Below are 14,058 nucleotides of genomic sequence, written 5' to 3'. Positions count from 1 at the left end.
TAGATAGATAGATAGATAGATAGATAGATAGATGGATGGATGGATGGATGGATGGATGGATGATGGATGATGGATGGATGGATGGATAGATGATGATGGATGGATGGATAGATGGATATATTATATATATATATATATATATATTGTAATTGTGATATTGTATATGTATGTATAATTTAAACAGAGTAAAGAAGATAGAGTTAATTTATAGACAAACATGTACCGTTTTTCGTTTGCTATAACAAGTGGTAATTGCGCATTTTGACCAGCAGGAGGAGTAATGAATCTCTATCAAACACACACACACACTCAAACGCGTTCAGTCAGTGTTGTGTAGGAGGAGGGCAGAGAGGAGGAGGGCAGAGAGGAGGAGGGTAGAGAGGTTCACTGTGGGCAGGCAGTATCTGATCTGTCCTGCATTCCTCGCGGTCAGATGGATTATGCTTCCTCGCGATGGAGATCAGCGCGGGCTCGAGATCTGTGAGCGAAATATCTGAGCTCGGTTACCACCGGGAGGTAAAGACAGCTCTCTCTCTCTCTCTCTCTCTCTCTCTCTCTCGTGTGTCTGATTGTCTGATCTGTTACATTGTTGCGCTCTCCTCACGCCATGCGCGTTTTTGATGATCTTCTTTATAGGTTGTCGTTACAAGGCATTCATGTTGCGCTTCTAAGATCACGATCATATTTATTCTCATGACACGACAGAGGCTGTTGTAAATGTATGATAATAGCTCCAGTTTAGTTGGAGTTTTTGACTTTCGGATTAGCCGACATTTATTTTGCATATTAAGCTGTTAATGATTGAGCAAAGATATTTAGCTCTTAATGGCCGGAGTGTCATTTGCAGGCTTTCCATATGCCAACTAGCAGCTACTAGCCATCTAGACAGTCAACTGCTCTACCTGCAGTTTATAAAGAATAAATACATTGTGTATTTTGTTGTAAAATTATGTCGTGTCATCTACAATAACGATACAAAACTTTATCTGCTCGATAATAGTTTGTGGTTTTAGGCAGAAGTTGCAGCGTGACTTATCATAGGACAAGAAGAAATGCAAACACAAATGTGTGAGTTTTGTAGCAAAGGAACTGATGGGTGTTGCCAGATTGTGGTTTATTGCGCTCACGATGTGGCTCCAGACTGCTCGTTTAAACATCTGCTTGCTTTTAGTGTGTTTCTGTGTGCTCCTGTTTGTCTAGCACATGACATATGAGGGAGATTAATGAAATGAGAGTTAGGGGTGAGAGTTATGAGAAAGATCCCACAGAACATGCAAACCTGTGTGTGTGTGTGTTTACATTAGGTCAGAAAGTCCTTGGGTAGGAATGAGTTCAAAAGCACAGCTATTTCAAGATAATAATAGTTTCCGCTGGTGTGTGAGTGAGTTTAATGACATGATGCATGTGAGTGCTGTGTGTGATGTTGTGGTGTTTGTGTGTCTGCCCTTAATGTTTTTTGCATTAAAGGAGTCATATGACACGGCGAAAACAAATATAATCGTTTGTTTTATATATAATCAAAGTACGTAAGGTTTGTTTTTAGCTGTAAAATCACTGTATTTTCCACATACCGTGCATGTTTATATCTCCTCATTTTTTCAGGTGTTCTATGATTGGCCAGTTAACCAGTGCGTAGTGATTGGTGGGATTCTGTAAGCGTGTGACGGAAATGTATCGCCTCTTACCATATTTGTAACATCAGGTTCCAATGCAATTGTACTGACAGGTACACCCACCTTTAAACTGACGTAGATTTTTGGTTCGGTTTTAGATAGAATGCATCTTTTGTTCCGACACTTTTATATGTGCAATTTTACATTTCTTATACATGCATGGGCAACTTATAACACACCAATACACCGAAAAACACGTGTTCGCACCATATGGCCCCTTTAGAACATGCATAAAGGAAGTCAACACTGTGGGGGTTTTATTAGTCTCTCTGTGTGTGTGTTAGTTTTGTTACGGCTTATAACTTGACTTGATGCAAAAGAGATGTAAAATAAAGTTTGATGTGTAATAACATTACGCTTCTCTCTTGAATGTCTAGGTGACATCATAAGGGCTTTGCATGGATGGCTGACGGAGAGGCGCGTCGAGCAATCACAGGACAATGCTGGCAAGGAACCGTTTCATCATAGTGCTGGTGGTGGGGGTGCTGCTGGCAGTGCTGAGTTTCAGTCTGCAGTATTGTAAGTGTGTGTTTTTGTATACAGCACAATGTATACTTGCTCTTCCTCTCTTTTTACTCCGTATTAAATCACGGCTATTCATGTGGGGAATTCCCGTGGGGTGCTTTGTTTGTTAATGTATAGGTTTAGCATGTCAGGTGTGAATACAACCGCGGCGGGATTGTATTTTCTTGGTGTGTGTTTTGGAGTTCCAGTGGGAATACGGTCTCAATAAGAAAACATTCACCATTCAAACAAAGGCATTTCCCTGGCAGACGTGCTATATATAACAGACTGCCTCAGCAGATCACAGATTTATAAAGTATAAACAGTGCAAAATAAAATGATGGTGTTGCAGTCTCTGTATCCCTACAAAACAGTACTGAGTGATAGTATCTTGACATACTGTGTATGGCCTTTATACAGTTCAGCGAGTGATTTAATGATTATTATGGTTATATTTTGATTAAATCATTTAGATTTTTCTTGTATATTGTTACAGTGGCTTCTGCTGACAGGGCAATGAAATAACCTCAGCAGACAGTCTGATACTTTCTATTTGATGAACAGCTCAGAAATATGTCATAATACGGTGAAAAGTACAAACTCTCTAAATGTAAACACTTACACTGCCTTGCTAACTCTGAGTAGACAACTAAGCCAACACATGGACAATTCTTGACGTAAATTATAATCGTGTGTAGGACGCTTACGCAGAGCAGCGCACCCTATGCATACCCTACCCCGTACACTATGCGGACCGCAAGCGCTGGGATTGGTCGGCCCTCCCTCAGGTAAAAAAACTCATGACTAGACTAAATTATTATCTATGTACAATATTTGTGCTTCTGTATTCAACATCTTAAATCTGCAACAAAAGTGACTGTTTACTTGCCGCTATCACTGCTAATGCTTCTCAAGCGAGCTTCTTCTTCGGCTCTTGCGTTGGTTACACAAGCAACACATGTGTGGGGACTGACGCCGGACAACGAGGCCGAAGTGTAAATGAAAACCGACACGTAACCTATGACGCACGACTATAACATAAGCTTTATATCTGTGATTGACTATGTTCAAAAAGCTGTCCGGACTAGTTTTTGCACGAGATGGATGCAGAAAGTCAAGAATACCTGGCGCTTTAGAGAGTCTGAGATCAAAAAAACTACATTTCGATTGTGCTTATATCGTGCAAATCAAACAATCAAAACATTGGAAAGAGAGATGTTTTATTTATTCATTATTGAAAGGGTTTATTCGATTGGCTGCTAGGACAGATTATTCTCAGATTAGACTCTGTACCAGATTGAGAATCCTCTTCATCTGAGAACCGCAGTCATTCTGCATCTGCTAAAAATACACTCAGAAATATCAGCAGATTGAATAATATTACACACGGATGTGAGAGTGTGGAAAAACACCTCAGATGTAGCCAAACATGGGCATGTTTTTTGACAGGTCCCTTTAACGCCCGCCCTGTGCATCACACAGCCAATCACAGTTCAGTTTGAGCAAAAGGGTACCTCTGGCCAGCGAATCAAATCTAAATCAAACCAAATGAAACAAAAAACAGCTGTCAAACAAAATACTTCAGATATGGTAGACACCGTGTTGATGACAGGAAGTAGTCGCTAAAATGAATGATCAAGAACACATTTCCTGTAAGTGTTTGTAAGACATGTTAATATAGACTGATGTTGTGTGTATATCCCAGGGAATAAGTGGGCACAGCTTTGCCTTTTTGTGTGTGTTGTGCGACCTGTAAGCGTGTTTGCTTAGTAAAACATTGACCTTTTGCAATTTAAATAAAGCTTGGTTTAATTATAGTAAAAGTCTAGTGACCATGTTTTCTTGGCAGGATGAACTATGGTTTATCTTTTTTATTTGTAGCTAAACCATGTTGAGTTTTATCAAGTAAGTACTATTCCTTAAATATATTTGGGCACATAATTCACATATAAATAGACAAAATAAATGTTAGACTTGTCTAAACTGTACTGACATATCTTAAAATATACCAGTGTCATGATTTTGTCTCAAAATGCACTCTATTCATCTTTATATGTTTTAGGCCTAGTCTGGTCTTAAACATGTATTACATTAGATTGCATAATAACAAGTGACATGTTTAAAGATAATACAATAAAACTGTAAGCAAATTTCAATAAAAAAAGTAAGTTTACTAATCATACATTAAAATTAAGACCGAACATATTTTTGTGGACACTTTCTGGTTCATATACTAAGATACCAAGATAATGATATTTTTTTACACTTGCACTATTCATACTGCTGCACTGCTTCATAATACTTAACATCATTGTCTTTTAAATGCATCTTTATTTACTAATTTTTCTTTAAAAACATGTCTTCTTTAAGTATCTAATAGACATAGCAAAGCTATAATTTTGTACTTTCAGGAGTTGTTCACTTTCAAAATACATTTTCATGATGATTTACTCACCCCCATGTCATCCAAGATGTTTATGTATTGTTTCTTTTGTCGAAAAGAAATGAAGGTTTTTGATGAAAACATTCCAGGAATTGGCTCTATATAGTGAACTTCAATGGACTCCAAATGGTTGAAGATCAAAATGACAGTTTCAGTGCAGCTTCAAAGGGCTTTAAACCATACCAGACGATGAATAAAGGTCTTATTCAGCTAAATTATCGGTCATTAAAAAAAAAAGGGTGTGTATGCTTTATATTCAGAAATGCTTGCCTTACTCTGTTCTGTGATGCACGTTCATGACTTCACCTAATACGTAATTACTAGTGGTGGGCCGCCGTTAACGCAGTGAGACTCTTATCGCGCGATAAAAAAAATGTCGCCGTTAATCTATTCTCAAAGTTGGGTTGGGAGCTGGGTCTATACTACGCAAGCTATGATGACTTTCACCTTGATATTTTAGCGCAGATGTATACCAGCTTAACTGCACTGTACGGGGCGAGAACAAGATTTTTTAACTCGCGTGATTCGCGTCATTCGCGGAAGCAGAAGCCGCCTCATCATCTCATAACCAGGGCTTCATTCGCGTCCTTAGCGCCGCCTCATCATCTCATAACCAGGGCTTCATTCACGCGATTCGCGCCGCAAGTAGGTCTATTGGCTCTTTGCATTAACATATAAATCACTCGCACTTGACGCGCCATTCGCGTTTGGTCTGAACACAACATAACGTTACTGTGAAATTACCGCATCAAACGTGACGTGCTAACATGGATGCAGCTATGAAGCCACCGGGTTTGCTTCAGGGAATATTAATTTTTAAGAAGCTTCCCAATAGAAACATCAACAAGACTAACGTTGTTAGCACCTTGTGCAATGCGGAATTGGTTTAAAAAAACACTTTCTCTCAACAGGTAGTGGTCTAGCTTTAGTTGAAACCAGTAACTTTGTATTGAGATCTAATGTATTATGGCTCCTGTATGACATATCGCTTGTTGCTCCCTAACTCTTTGTAAGTCGCTTTGGATAAAAGCGTCTGATAAATGACTAAATGTAAATGTACTTTAGGAGATCTTCCAGTCTCAAGTACCACCTAAACGCAAATCATCCCTTAGCTAATGCGGAAGTAAACACAAGTTCATTTTATTGAACATCATTTAATTTTCATCACCAATTATCATAGTAGAACAGCTTTCTCAAGCAGTTTGTGATGCATTTTGGAAACAGGAGATGAGCCCCTGGTCTAACCCTGGTCTAAAAGACTTACTTTTAGTCATTATTTGGGTAGCACACATATTCTGAATGCCTTCAAATGAGCCATTTTAATCTAGATTAATCTAGATTAATTCCAAGATTAATCTAGATTAATCTAGATTAAAAAAAAATAATCTATGCCCACCACTAGTAATTACGTAGATAAAGTCATGTAGGTGGAAGTATTTTGACGTAGCCGTAGTCATGAACAGAGCAGGCCGAGCATTTTTGTTTATAAAGCATATTTAAAAAAAAAAACAATTAGAAAATGACCAATCGTCTGGTATTGTTTAAAGTCCTTTTATTTTAACCTTCATTGATGTCCACTATATGAAGAAAAATCCTGGAATGTTTTCATTAAAAACCTTCATTTAACTCTCAAACATAAACATCTTGGATGACATGGGGGTGAGTAAATCATCATGAAAATGTATTTTGAAAGTGAAATACTCCTTTAAATACATTTTGGAGACTTATATAAAGCCTTTGTTTATTATAAACAGTTTTCTGATGATCTTACTCAGGTCTGTCTTTTCATCGTCCATCCTCGCGATGATGCCTCTTGCTACACCCTGTGTGATATCATTACTAATTCATTCAGTGCTTTTGTGGTTTGTTGAAAGCGGCCTAAATGTAGGACAGGTTCACTCAACCGTGACTTCTTGATTTTAAAGAAGGAGTCTTTAAGTCTGTAGAGACAGAGAGTGAGGCCCATACATCGAGAGAGAGAGCGAGAGAAAGATTAAAGTTAGATTGGACCTGCATTGCTTTCTTTCTTCTGCAGAACACACAAGAAGACATTTCTCAAAATATCTTTTTTCTGTTACAAAGAATTAAGAGTCATATACAGGTTTTCAACAACAAGCGTAAATGAATGATGTTAGAATGAATTGGATTTGAATGATTGTTTTGAAGGACATGAGGGTGAATAAGTGATGAAAGAATAATCATTTTTGGGTGAAGCTTTGAGACCATTTATCATATTTTGAGTGGATTTTTGCATGTTTGGCTCTCGCTAATACCGTCAAAACTGTAGACACACACACACAGTGTCAGCGTAATGAGCGGTATGAACCCTCTTCTGTTCAATTCTGTTTAATGTAATGCATCTATTATATTTGAGAGAGAAAGTGTGTGCATGTGTGATATTTCTTGTTCACTCATGTTCACTTATGGGACACTCTCAAAGAGCTCTTTGTGTGGTCAGTCCCTTCACAAAGCTGTGCTGTGATTGGCTAGGAACTCATTCCTTACATTCTATTGGTCATGCAGATTTGACGAGAAGGAGAGGGGGTTCAATGCTGTATAGAGACATACATAATGTGAACACACACACACACCTGCAGTGCACACATGATCTCTCTCACACATCCTACAGAATGTCTGCTGCTACTCGTATGAATCAGCTAACTGTTATTCTTCTGTCTGGTGAGTTCAACTCTTAGTTTGTTACATCAGTGGTTAGAAATGTGTGAATCATTTCTAATAAAGATTTAGTTTTTAGTCTGTTTTCGTTTATTAATAGATTGGAACAATATAGGTAATGGTTATATTTTAATGTTTTTATCCTGTAAACATTTCTGGTATGAACTGATCAAATTGCTCTGCATAGGAATATGTTATTTGGGGTGCTTAAGTTGAACAGTTTTGTTGAAATAACTCTTTATTGGTTTAGGCTAGCCTTATTTTCTTTTCTTAAAATAACTTGTATATGTTTTTTATTTATTTATTCTTTTTAGTTTTTTAAGTTTATGTTATTGTTGATCGATTCTTTAAGTAAGCTGTGTTTGAGCGTGTTTTTGTGTTGTATATCGTGTCGTACATGTTTGTATGTATTTTGTGCCCATGTTGAAACTTTTGTTTTAATATTTATAGGACCTTCTTGAAAATGAGATGTAACATAAATAGAGATTTAACGCGAGAGATTTTTTGTCCGACAAAATTCTTTGAGAGGAGTATGATGCTGGTTTCTGTTGCTAAATAGAGTTTTGTTTCTAATATCTCATCATATGTAAAACTGCTTTGTAACTATGCAAAATTGAGAAAAATACATTTCATCTGAACCGCATAAAATATTTCGTAGTATTAAAGGGGCCATGCAATATAAATACATTGTTAGTTTTTTCGTAAGAATTTTTTAGACTCTCAGAATTAACCTCTTTAGTGATTTTAATTTGAGTTTGCGTACTTATTTCGTTTTTAAATATGCTTAAATATTAAGTTAAGTAAACAGATGTTAGGGTGTTTCTGCACAGGGAATGTGGCGTCCTACTGACTGTCTATGATTGGTTTTTCTGGGTCGAAAGCTCAACATTCGTCACTACGGCGACTCCTCACATTCCTCCCTATGCCCACATCACCTTGGTTATGTCCCAAATGTAACAAGCGACAGCACTGTGCTACCTCAGTGTTTACTCAGTGAGGTCACTTCTGAGGAAGCTGGAAAAAGCGTGTGAGTGTGCTTGCGACTGGCTCTCAAAGCCATCTTTTAATCTTTCTCTGCACAGTGCACCTGATTCCAACCAATCCGGTGGCAGAGCAGAGGTCACATGGTAAAAACAGGAAGCGAGTGAATCCGGTTCTACACACGGAGCCGCCCAGCCCAGACCCCATCAGAGACACCCATCAGTACTGCAACTACCCCAACATCTCTGAACATGGCTGGGAGGGTGAGAAACACACCCCTTCACACTTGTTAAAAGATTCTCACAGACTCGTGTGAACGTATTTGTGTGTGTAGGTCACAGTCTGGCTGACTACAGACTGCTGTCGGTCCAGATGATGATTCGTCATGGAGACCGGTATCCTCTGTACTCCATCCCCAAAACTAAGAGACCTGCTATAGACTGCACGCTGTCAGACAAGAGGTACACACGTCACGCATTAGCATCCGTCTAACATCAAAACAAATCATACAGCGCATTATTCTAAATGTCAGACAGCTGTCATTTTAATTTGTACTTTATGTCTTTATCTAAAAGCAATCAAATCTGACTTACTTCAGAAGATTGTTTTTGGACTTAGAACCGACTGCCAACATACATGTGTGTGTGTGTCAGTGTGTGTGTGTGTGTTTGGTATTGTATGATATCTGTATCAATATCAGATTAATATTTCATTCCTCTTATCATGTTTTGTCCTCCCTGAGCTGCGTTTCTGTGCAGTTAATAGTCAATGTATCGTTACCTAATATAACATTAAAGGTTTCCATGGTTTCATCATAGTATTCCGACTCATGCTTTTTAAAGCATTGCCATGTTCACTCCCATTTGAGAAGAGGACATGATGGCATCATGATATCAAATGGCTTGTTTGAACATGTGCAGAAAAAAAGATCTATGACTACATCTGTAATAGGATGAGGATAGGCAAAGTATGAGAGAATTGTCATATTTGTGTTAACTATTCCTAAGTTTCATGACCAGACAAATCCTAGAGTCCATGCAAACCAAACATTTTGCATGAAAATTGTCCACAAAACCTTAACGTTTGTGTCTTGTCGGTCTACCTTAAAAGGAGAGTTCACTCGAAATTAAGAACATATTTTGAAGAAAGTAACCGAATAGGTCATGCAGGTTTAAAAGGACAAGAGGATGAGTAAATGATGACAGGATTTTCAATGTAGCCAGTCTTTGACTTAAAGAAATGAAGTTACTGTTTGTGTTAACGCCCACGGACGTATGTCGTTTATTACCCTGGTACTAAAAGAAGAATTATAAAAGTAATGCTTTTGTCAGGACAGCAGTAACTTTTTATTTGATAGAGCTAGCTAACTTAAGTGTTTCCATATCGCCCTCTTGTGGATGAATTTTGCAGTTGCACATTCCACATGGCTATTAAAGAAACGTGTTAACCCAAAAATTAAAATTCTGTGATCATTTATACACCCTTGAGTTGTTGCAAATCTCTATAAATGTTTTTTTCTGATGAACACAAAGAAAGATATTTGGAAGAAAGCTTGTAACCAAACAGTTCTTGGCCACCATTGACACACATACAGAACTGTTTGCTTTCCAACATTCTTCAAAATATCTTATTTTTGTGTTCATCAGAAAAAGACATTTATAAAATAATTTTCCCTACTATGGGAGTCAACGTCAACATTATGGTTATAAGCATTCTTCCAAATATCTTTCTCTGTGTTCAACAGAAAAAAAGAAATGTAAACAGATTTGGAACAACTCAAGAGTGAGTAAATGATGACAGCATTTTCATTCGTGGGTGAACTGTTTCTTTAATGGTGTTCGAGTTTTATAAATCACAAAAATGTCCGTCTTAAATATGTCTTTCTTTCTGTTTTTGTGGTTGTATTTTTGCAGAAAGCCCTCTCATCCCCTCCTGGCCTCCTTTGTTAATCACATGGCTGTGGGAGGGCGTGGTCACTGGGACGCATCATTGGGATCTCTGCCCCGATTACCCAATCACAGCAGCTGTGAGATGGGCGAGCTCACACAGACAGGTAGCCAATCAGTGTAACAAATTTCTGCGTTCCAACACAATTTGTGTTTCCAAATATAACGTACAACGTGTCTCCTTAAGGTGTTGTACAGCACTTGAAAAACGGCGATCACCTTCGTCAGGCCTACATCAAGCGTCACAATCTGCTCACGGATGATTGGTCTCCAAGGCAGCTGTGGGTGGAGACCACCGGTAAAAGCCGGACCCTGCAGAGCGGATTGGCTTTCCTCTTCGGCTTCCTGCCGCGTTTTGATTGGTCACGGCTGACGGTGAGACAGCAGTGGAGTACTTTGTTCTGTGGTTCCTCGTGCGACTGTCCCGCACGAAACCGATATTTGGACCAGGAGCAACGCAGGCAGTACCGGCAAAGGATTGCAGACGCAGAACTCGAGCGCACATACGTTGCCATGGCAAAGACTTTGGTTGTGGCGACGAAAACTCTCAGGGCAGCCAATCCGGTGGATGCTCTCTTATGTCACTTCTGTCACCGTCTTCCCTTCCCCTGCTCCAGCACACCCAACACAACCAACACTCATCCTGAGGGGGCGTGTCTTACGCTACAGCACTTCGCCGTGATTCGTCGGCAACAGAAGGAAGACGAACTGGAGCGTCGGAAGGCGGGGATTTACCGTCGCTACGCAGTGCTGGCCGCGCATCCGTACCTCAACCGCACCGCGGCACGCATGGAGAGGATTGCGAAAGGCAGCCAGACGGACAGAGGAAGAGAGGAGGCGGTCTTTGCTTTAGCATCCGCTCATGATGTAACCATGGCGCCGTTGCTAAGCGCACTGGGCCTGGAAGGAGCGGGATTTCCGAGGTTCGCCGCCCGGCTGGTGTTTGAGCTGTGGAACAGCCCAGACGTGAAGGACAATGGGGCGAATGAGAGAAAGAAAAGAGGAAATGGGTCGGACAATATGTTCATTCGTGTTCTCTATAACGGCGAAGACTTGACCTTTGACACAGCCTTCTGCCGGGATCACAGTCGCAGCAGCGCTCAGCCTCTGTGCCCTTTAGGGAAATTCCTGTCTTTCGTTCGAAGGGATATGTTTAATATTGTCAATGCTACAAGTTACCAGCGGGCATGCCATCAAACTGTACTTTAGAGACTGAAAGAGAAAAAAAAGACACAAGAACGAAGGGTTCACCTAAAAATCAAGACTCTGTCGTTCACACATCCTCACAAATTCAAACCATAAAGTGTATTTTGTAAAACACAAGAACTTTTGCTGTTTGCACAGCTGTATACAGTGACCAGGTGCTTTCATAAAGGATTGTAAAACAACTTTTCTATAGGATTGACATTCGGTGACAACAAATAATCATTTCTTCAGGTCGAACGGTTTCTTTGTGTTTAAAATCAGTGGACCAAACAATTGTACTTGCACAAATAGTTTGTTAAACCTACAATCAACTGACAAAGTCAGATTTTGTTTATAACAGTCATTGTGTGTAGATGAGATTTATCCGTCGATTGATTGTACATCTGGATATATTTGTATTATTTAAAATGAGGACACAAAACTGCATAAATCCGGCACTCAGACCGACACATTTGCATGCTCAAGCACCTGTTGCCTTTATTGTGAGTCAGTCATGAAGACAATCCTAGTGCTTTCACTAAAGAGAGAACAATCTGTTTGTGTTGTGTTTGGCACGTTTAGACCAGATTTCCTTAATGATAGGAAGAACTGTAGGGCACTCAGCCACTTTATAGCAGAATTCCTGTACGATCGGAATAAGATTTATTTCGTGGATCTCCCGATGACTGTGTTAAGTTCTCACTTGAAAAGTATTTGGAAGAATTAAGTTGATATGTTTTCTTTGACATTTGTGTTCACTCAATCATCTAGTTAGAGCGTTTCGTTTTGGCTTTCCCTTTTATCTTTAGGGAAAGCAGTGACAGCATGTCTGTTTCTGTAAAGAGGAATTATGTAATAATAATTTTATTTTCTGCCACATTACAAACTTCAAAGCCAGTTTTTCAATAAAACATCACTTGTTTTGTCTGCAAAATTCCCTTTGTTTTCTTAAAATGCTAACTCGCATGCAAATAGACGTCATCTCTGTGGCACTACTGGTTTGAAAAGGAAGTGCTTCTGGACCAGTAAATGGTATAGTTTTGTCTGAATGACAGCTATTATTCTTCATTTTTATTGAGTAAACATTTTTAATACAACAAAAAGGCAACACTGTACAAAGGAAACTAATCTGGTATGGAAGGCTCAACACAGTAGATCCATATTATTCCCAGACAAAATAACTATTACAAATAAACATAAAGCAAAACATAACATAAACAAAGAAAGAAAGAAAGTAAATTAAATAAAAATAATATAATAACAACAGATTATACAATACAAACAGATGAAATAATTTTGAATTCCAGCTATTATTCTGCACCCAAACTGCTCACGTTGACATGATGTGATCTGTTAAAAAAACATGTTCACTCTGACCTCCAGAAATTGCTTAAATGAGATTTTCAGGTTTGCTGTTGGATGTGAGGCTCTTACTCTGATATTGTATTTCACATGATGGCCACAAGGTGGCAGAAGAGTTGCATTTGTGGTATCACTCAAGACCTCAATGGTAAGACTTGAGTTCAGTCGGCACAGTATAAATCAGCTCATTGGTCAGCAGTATATAAAGAGTTGTAGAGTGCCTCATTGGTTGAGTCATTTCTGTGAAGTGTGAGATCACAAATCACACTGCTGAGTTTGGCTGGGTTTTCTAGCTTAGCCTGTCAAATAAATTCATCATAATAGCCAAAAATCTGCCACAAGGTAATCTCCAATATTTCCCCATGAGTGTATAGAGGGATGAAGGTAAAGGCACCTGAGACCTTGTGACTTCATGAGATGATTTAAATAAGCTGTTGTCTTTCTTGCCAAAGAAAAGATCCTTCATTAAGTGAGCTGGACAGAGAAATAGATCTCAACTCAACTGTATGCGTCTTTCGATGGTGTTGTGTGTCTGTGTGAATGTGAAGATTTTCTTTGCTGACAAATGCAAAGAAAGACCCTTTTGAGAAATCTTTCACAATGTGTTGAATATGGTACAACTTAAAGGGATAGTCCACCCAAAAAATAAAGTTCGGTCAATACTATCATCCTAAAGTTGTTCCAAACCTGTATACATTTCTGCGCCATTATCTACCATAGTAGCGAGAATCACTGTCTTTTTGTTTTGTTCTGTTGAAAACAAACATTTAATGGTGGTCAATGGTGCCCCAGAAAAGTTGCCAACATAATACTAAACTGTTCAACAGCTTGAGGTTGAGTAATTCATGACAGATTTTTAATTTTTGGGCGATCTGTCCCTTTAATGTTCAATTACAGCAATAAAACAACAAGAGACAAATCATATGTATTTTAGCTCGAACCGTGAGAAACCTTTAGTCGGTCACTTCATTTCATCATGTTGCACTCTTAAAAAGGTTCTTAAAAGGTTCTTTGTTGGGGTGTATGGTCCACAGAAACTTCTGTTGGCATTAAAGGTTCTTTATAGGGAAATAATTGTCCTTCAAGCTATGAAAGGAAAGAAAAAATTGCTTGCAAGATTATTTGCTTTCCTGTGGCTCAGTGGTGCTAGCAACGCCAAGGTCGTGGGTTCGGTTCCAGGGGATTGCAAATAGAAACAAATGTATAGTACAATGCGATGTACCTTCAACACATGAACACACTTGTCTCTTTTGACAAGAAAAAGTCGACAAAAGCGTGTTCTTTTAGT

The 14,058-nt window shown here is 38.8% G+C and overlaps 1 protein-coding gene across 3 annotated transcripts; it reads left to right on the top strand.

The window, feature by feature from the left end:
* The first annotated feature begins 352 nt into the window (after positions 1-352).
* Positions 353-11,876, top strand: pxylp1 (2-phosphoxylose phosphatase 1). Of its 3 annotated transcripts, XM_056756780.1 has the most exons (7): positions 353-516; positions 1,603-1,726; positions 2,051-2,192; positions 8,379-8,540; positions 8,612-8,738; positions 10,191-10,330; positions 10,411-11,876. In XM_056756780.1, the coding sequence occupies exons 3-7, from the start codon at positions 2,114-2,116 to the stop codon at positions 11,430-11,432; spliced, it is 1,530 nt and encodes a 509-aa protein (XP_056612758.1). In that variant the 5' UTR covers positions 353-516; positions 1,603-1,726; positions 2,051-2,113; the 3' UTR covers positions 11,433-11,876. The 3 variants fall into 3 exon arrangements, with proteins under 3 accessions (XP_056612758.1, XP_056612757.1, XP_056612759.1); XM_056756779.1 differs by lacking the exon at positions 1,603-1,726; XM_056756781.1 differs by lacking the exons at positions 353-516; positions 1,603-1,726 and adding an exon at positions 2,876-2,965 and having other exon boundaries at positions 2,067-2,192.
* Positions 11,877-14,058: the final 2,182 nt, after the last annotated feature.

The sequence above is a fragment of the Triplophysa dalaica genome, chromosome 9, assembly GCF_015846415.1.
Source record: "Triplophysa dalaica isolate WHDGS20190420 chromosome 9, ASM1584641v1, whole genome shotgun sequence".
Taxonomy (NCBI): Eukaryota; Metazoa; Chordata; class Actinopteri; order Cypriniformes; family Nemacheilidae; genus Triplophysa; species Triplophysa dalaica.
This window is presented reverse-complemented; position numbering and strand designations above follow the sequence as displayed.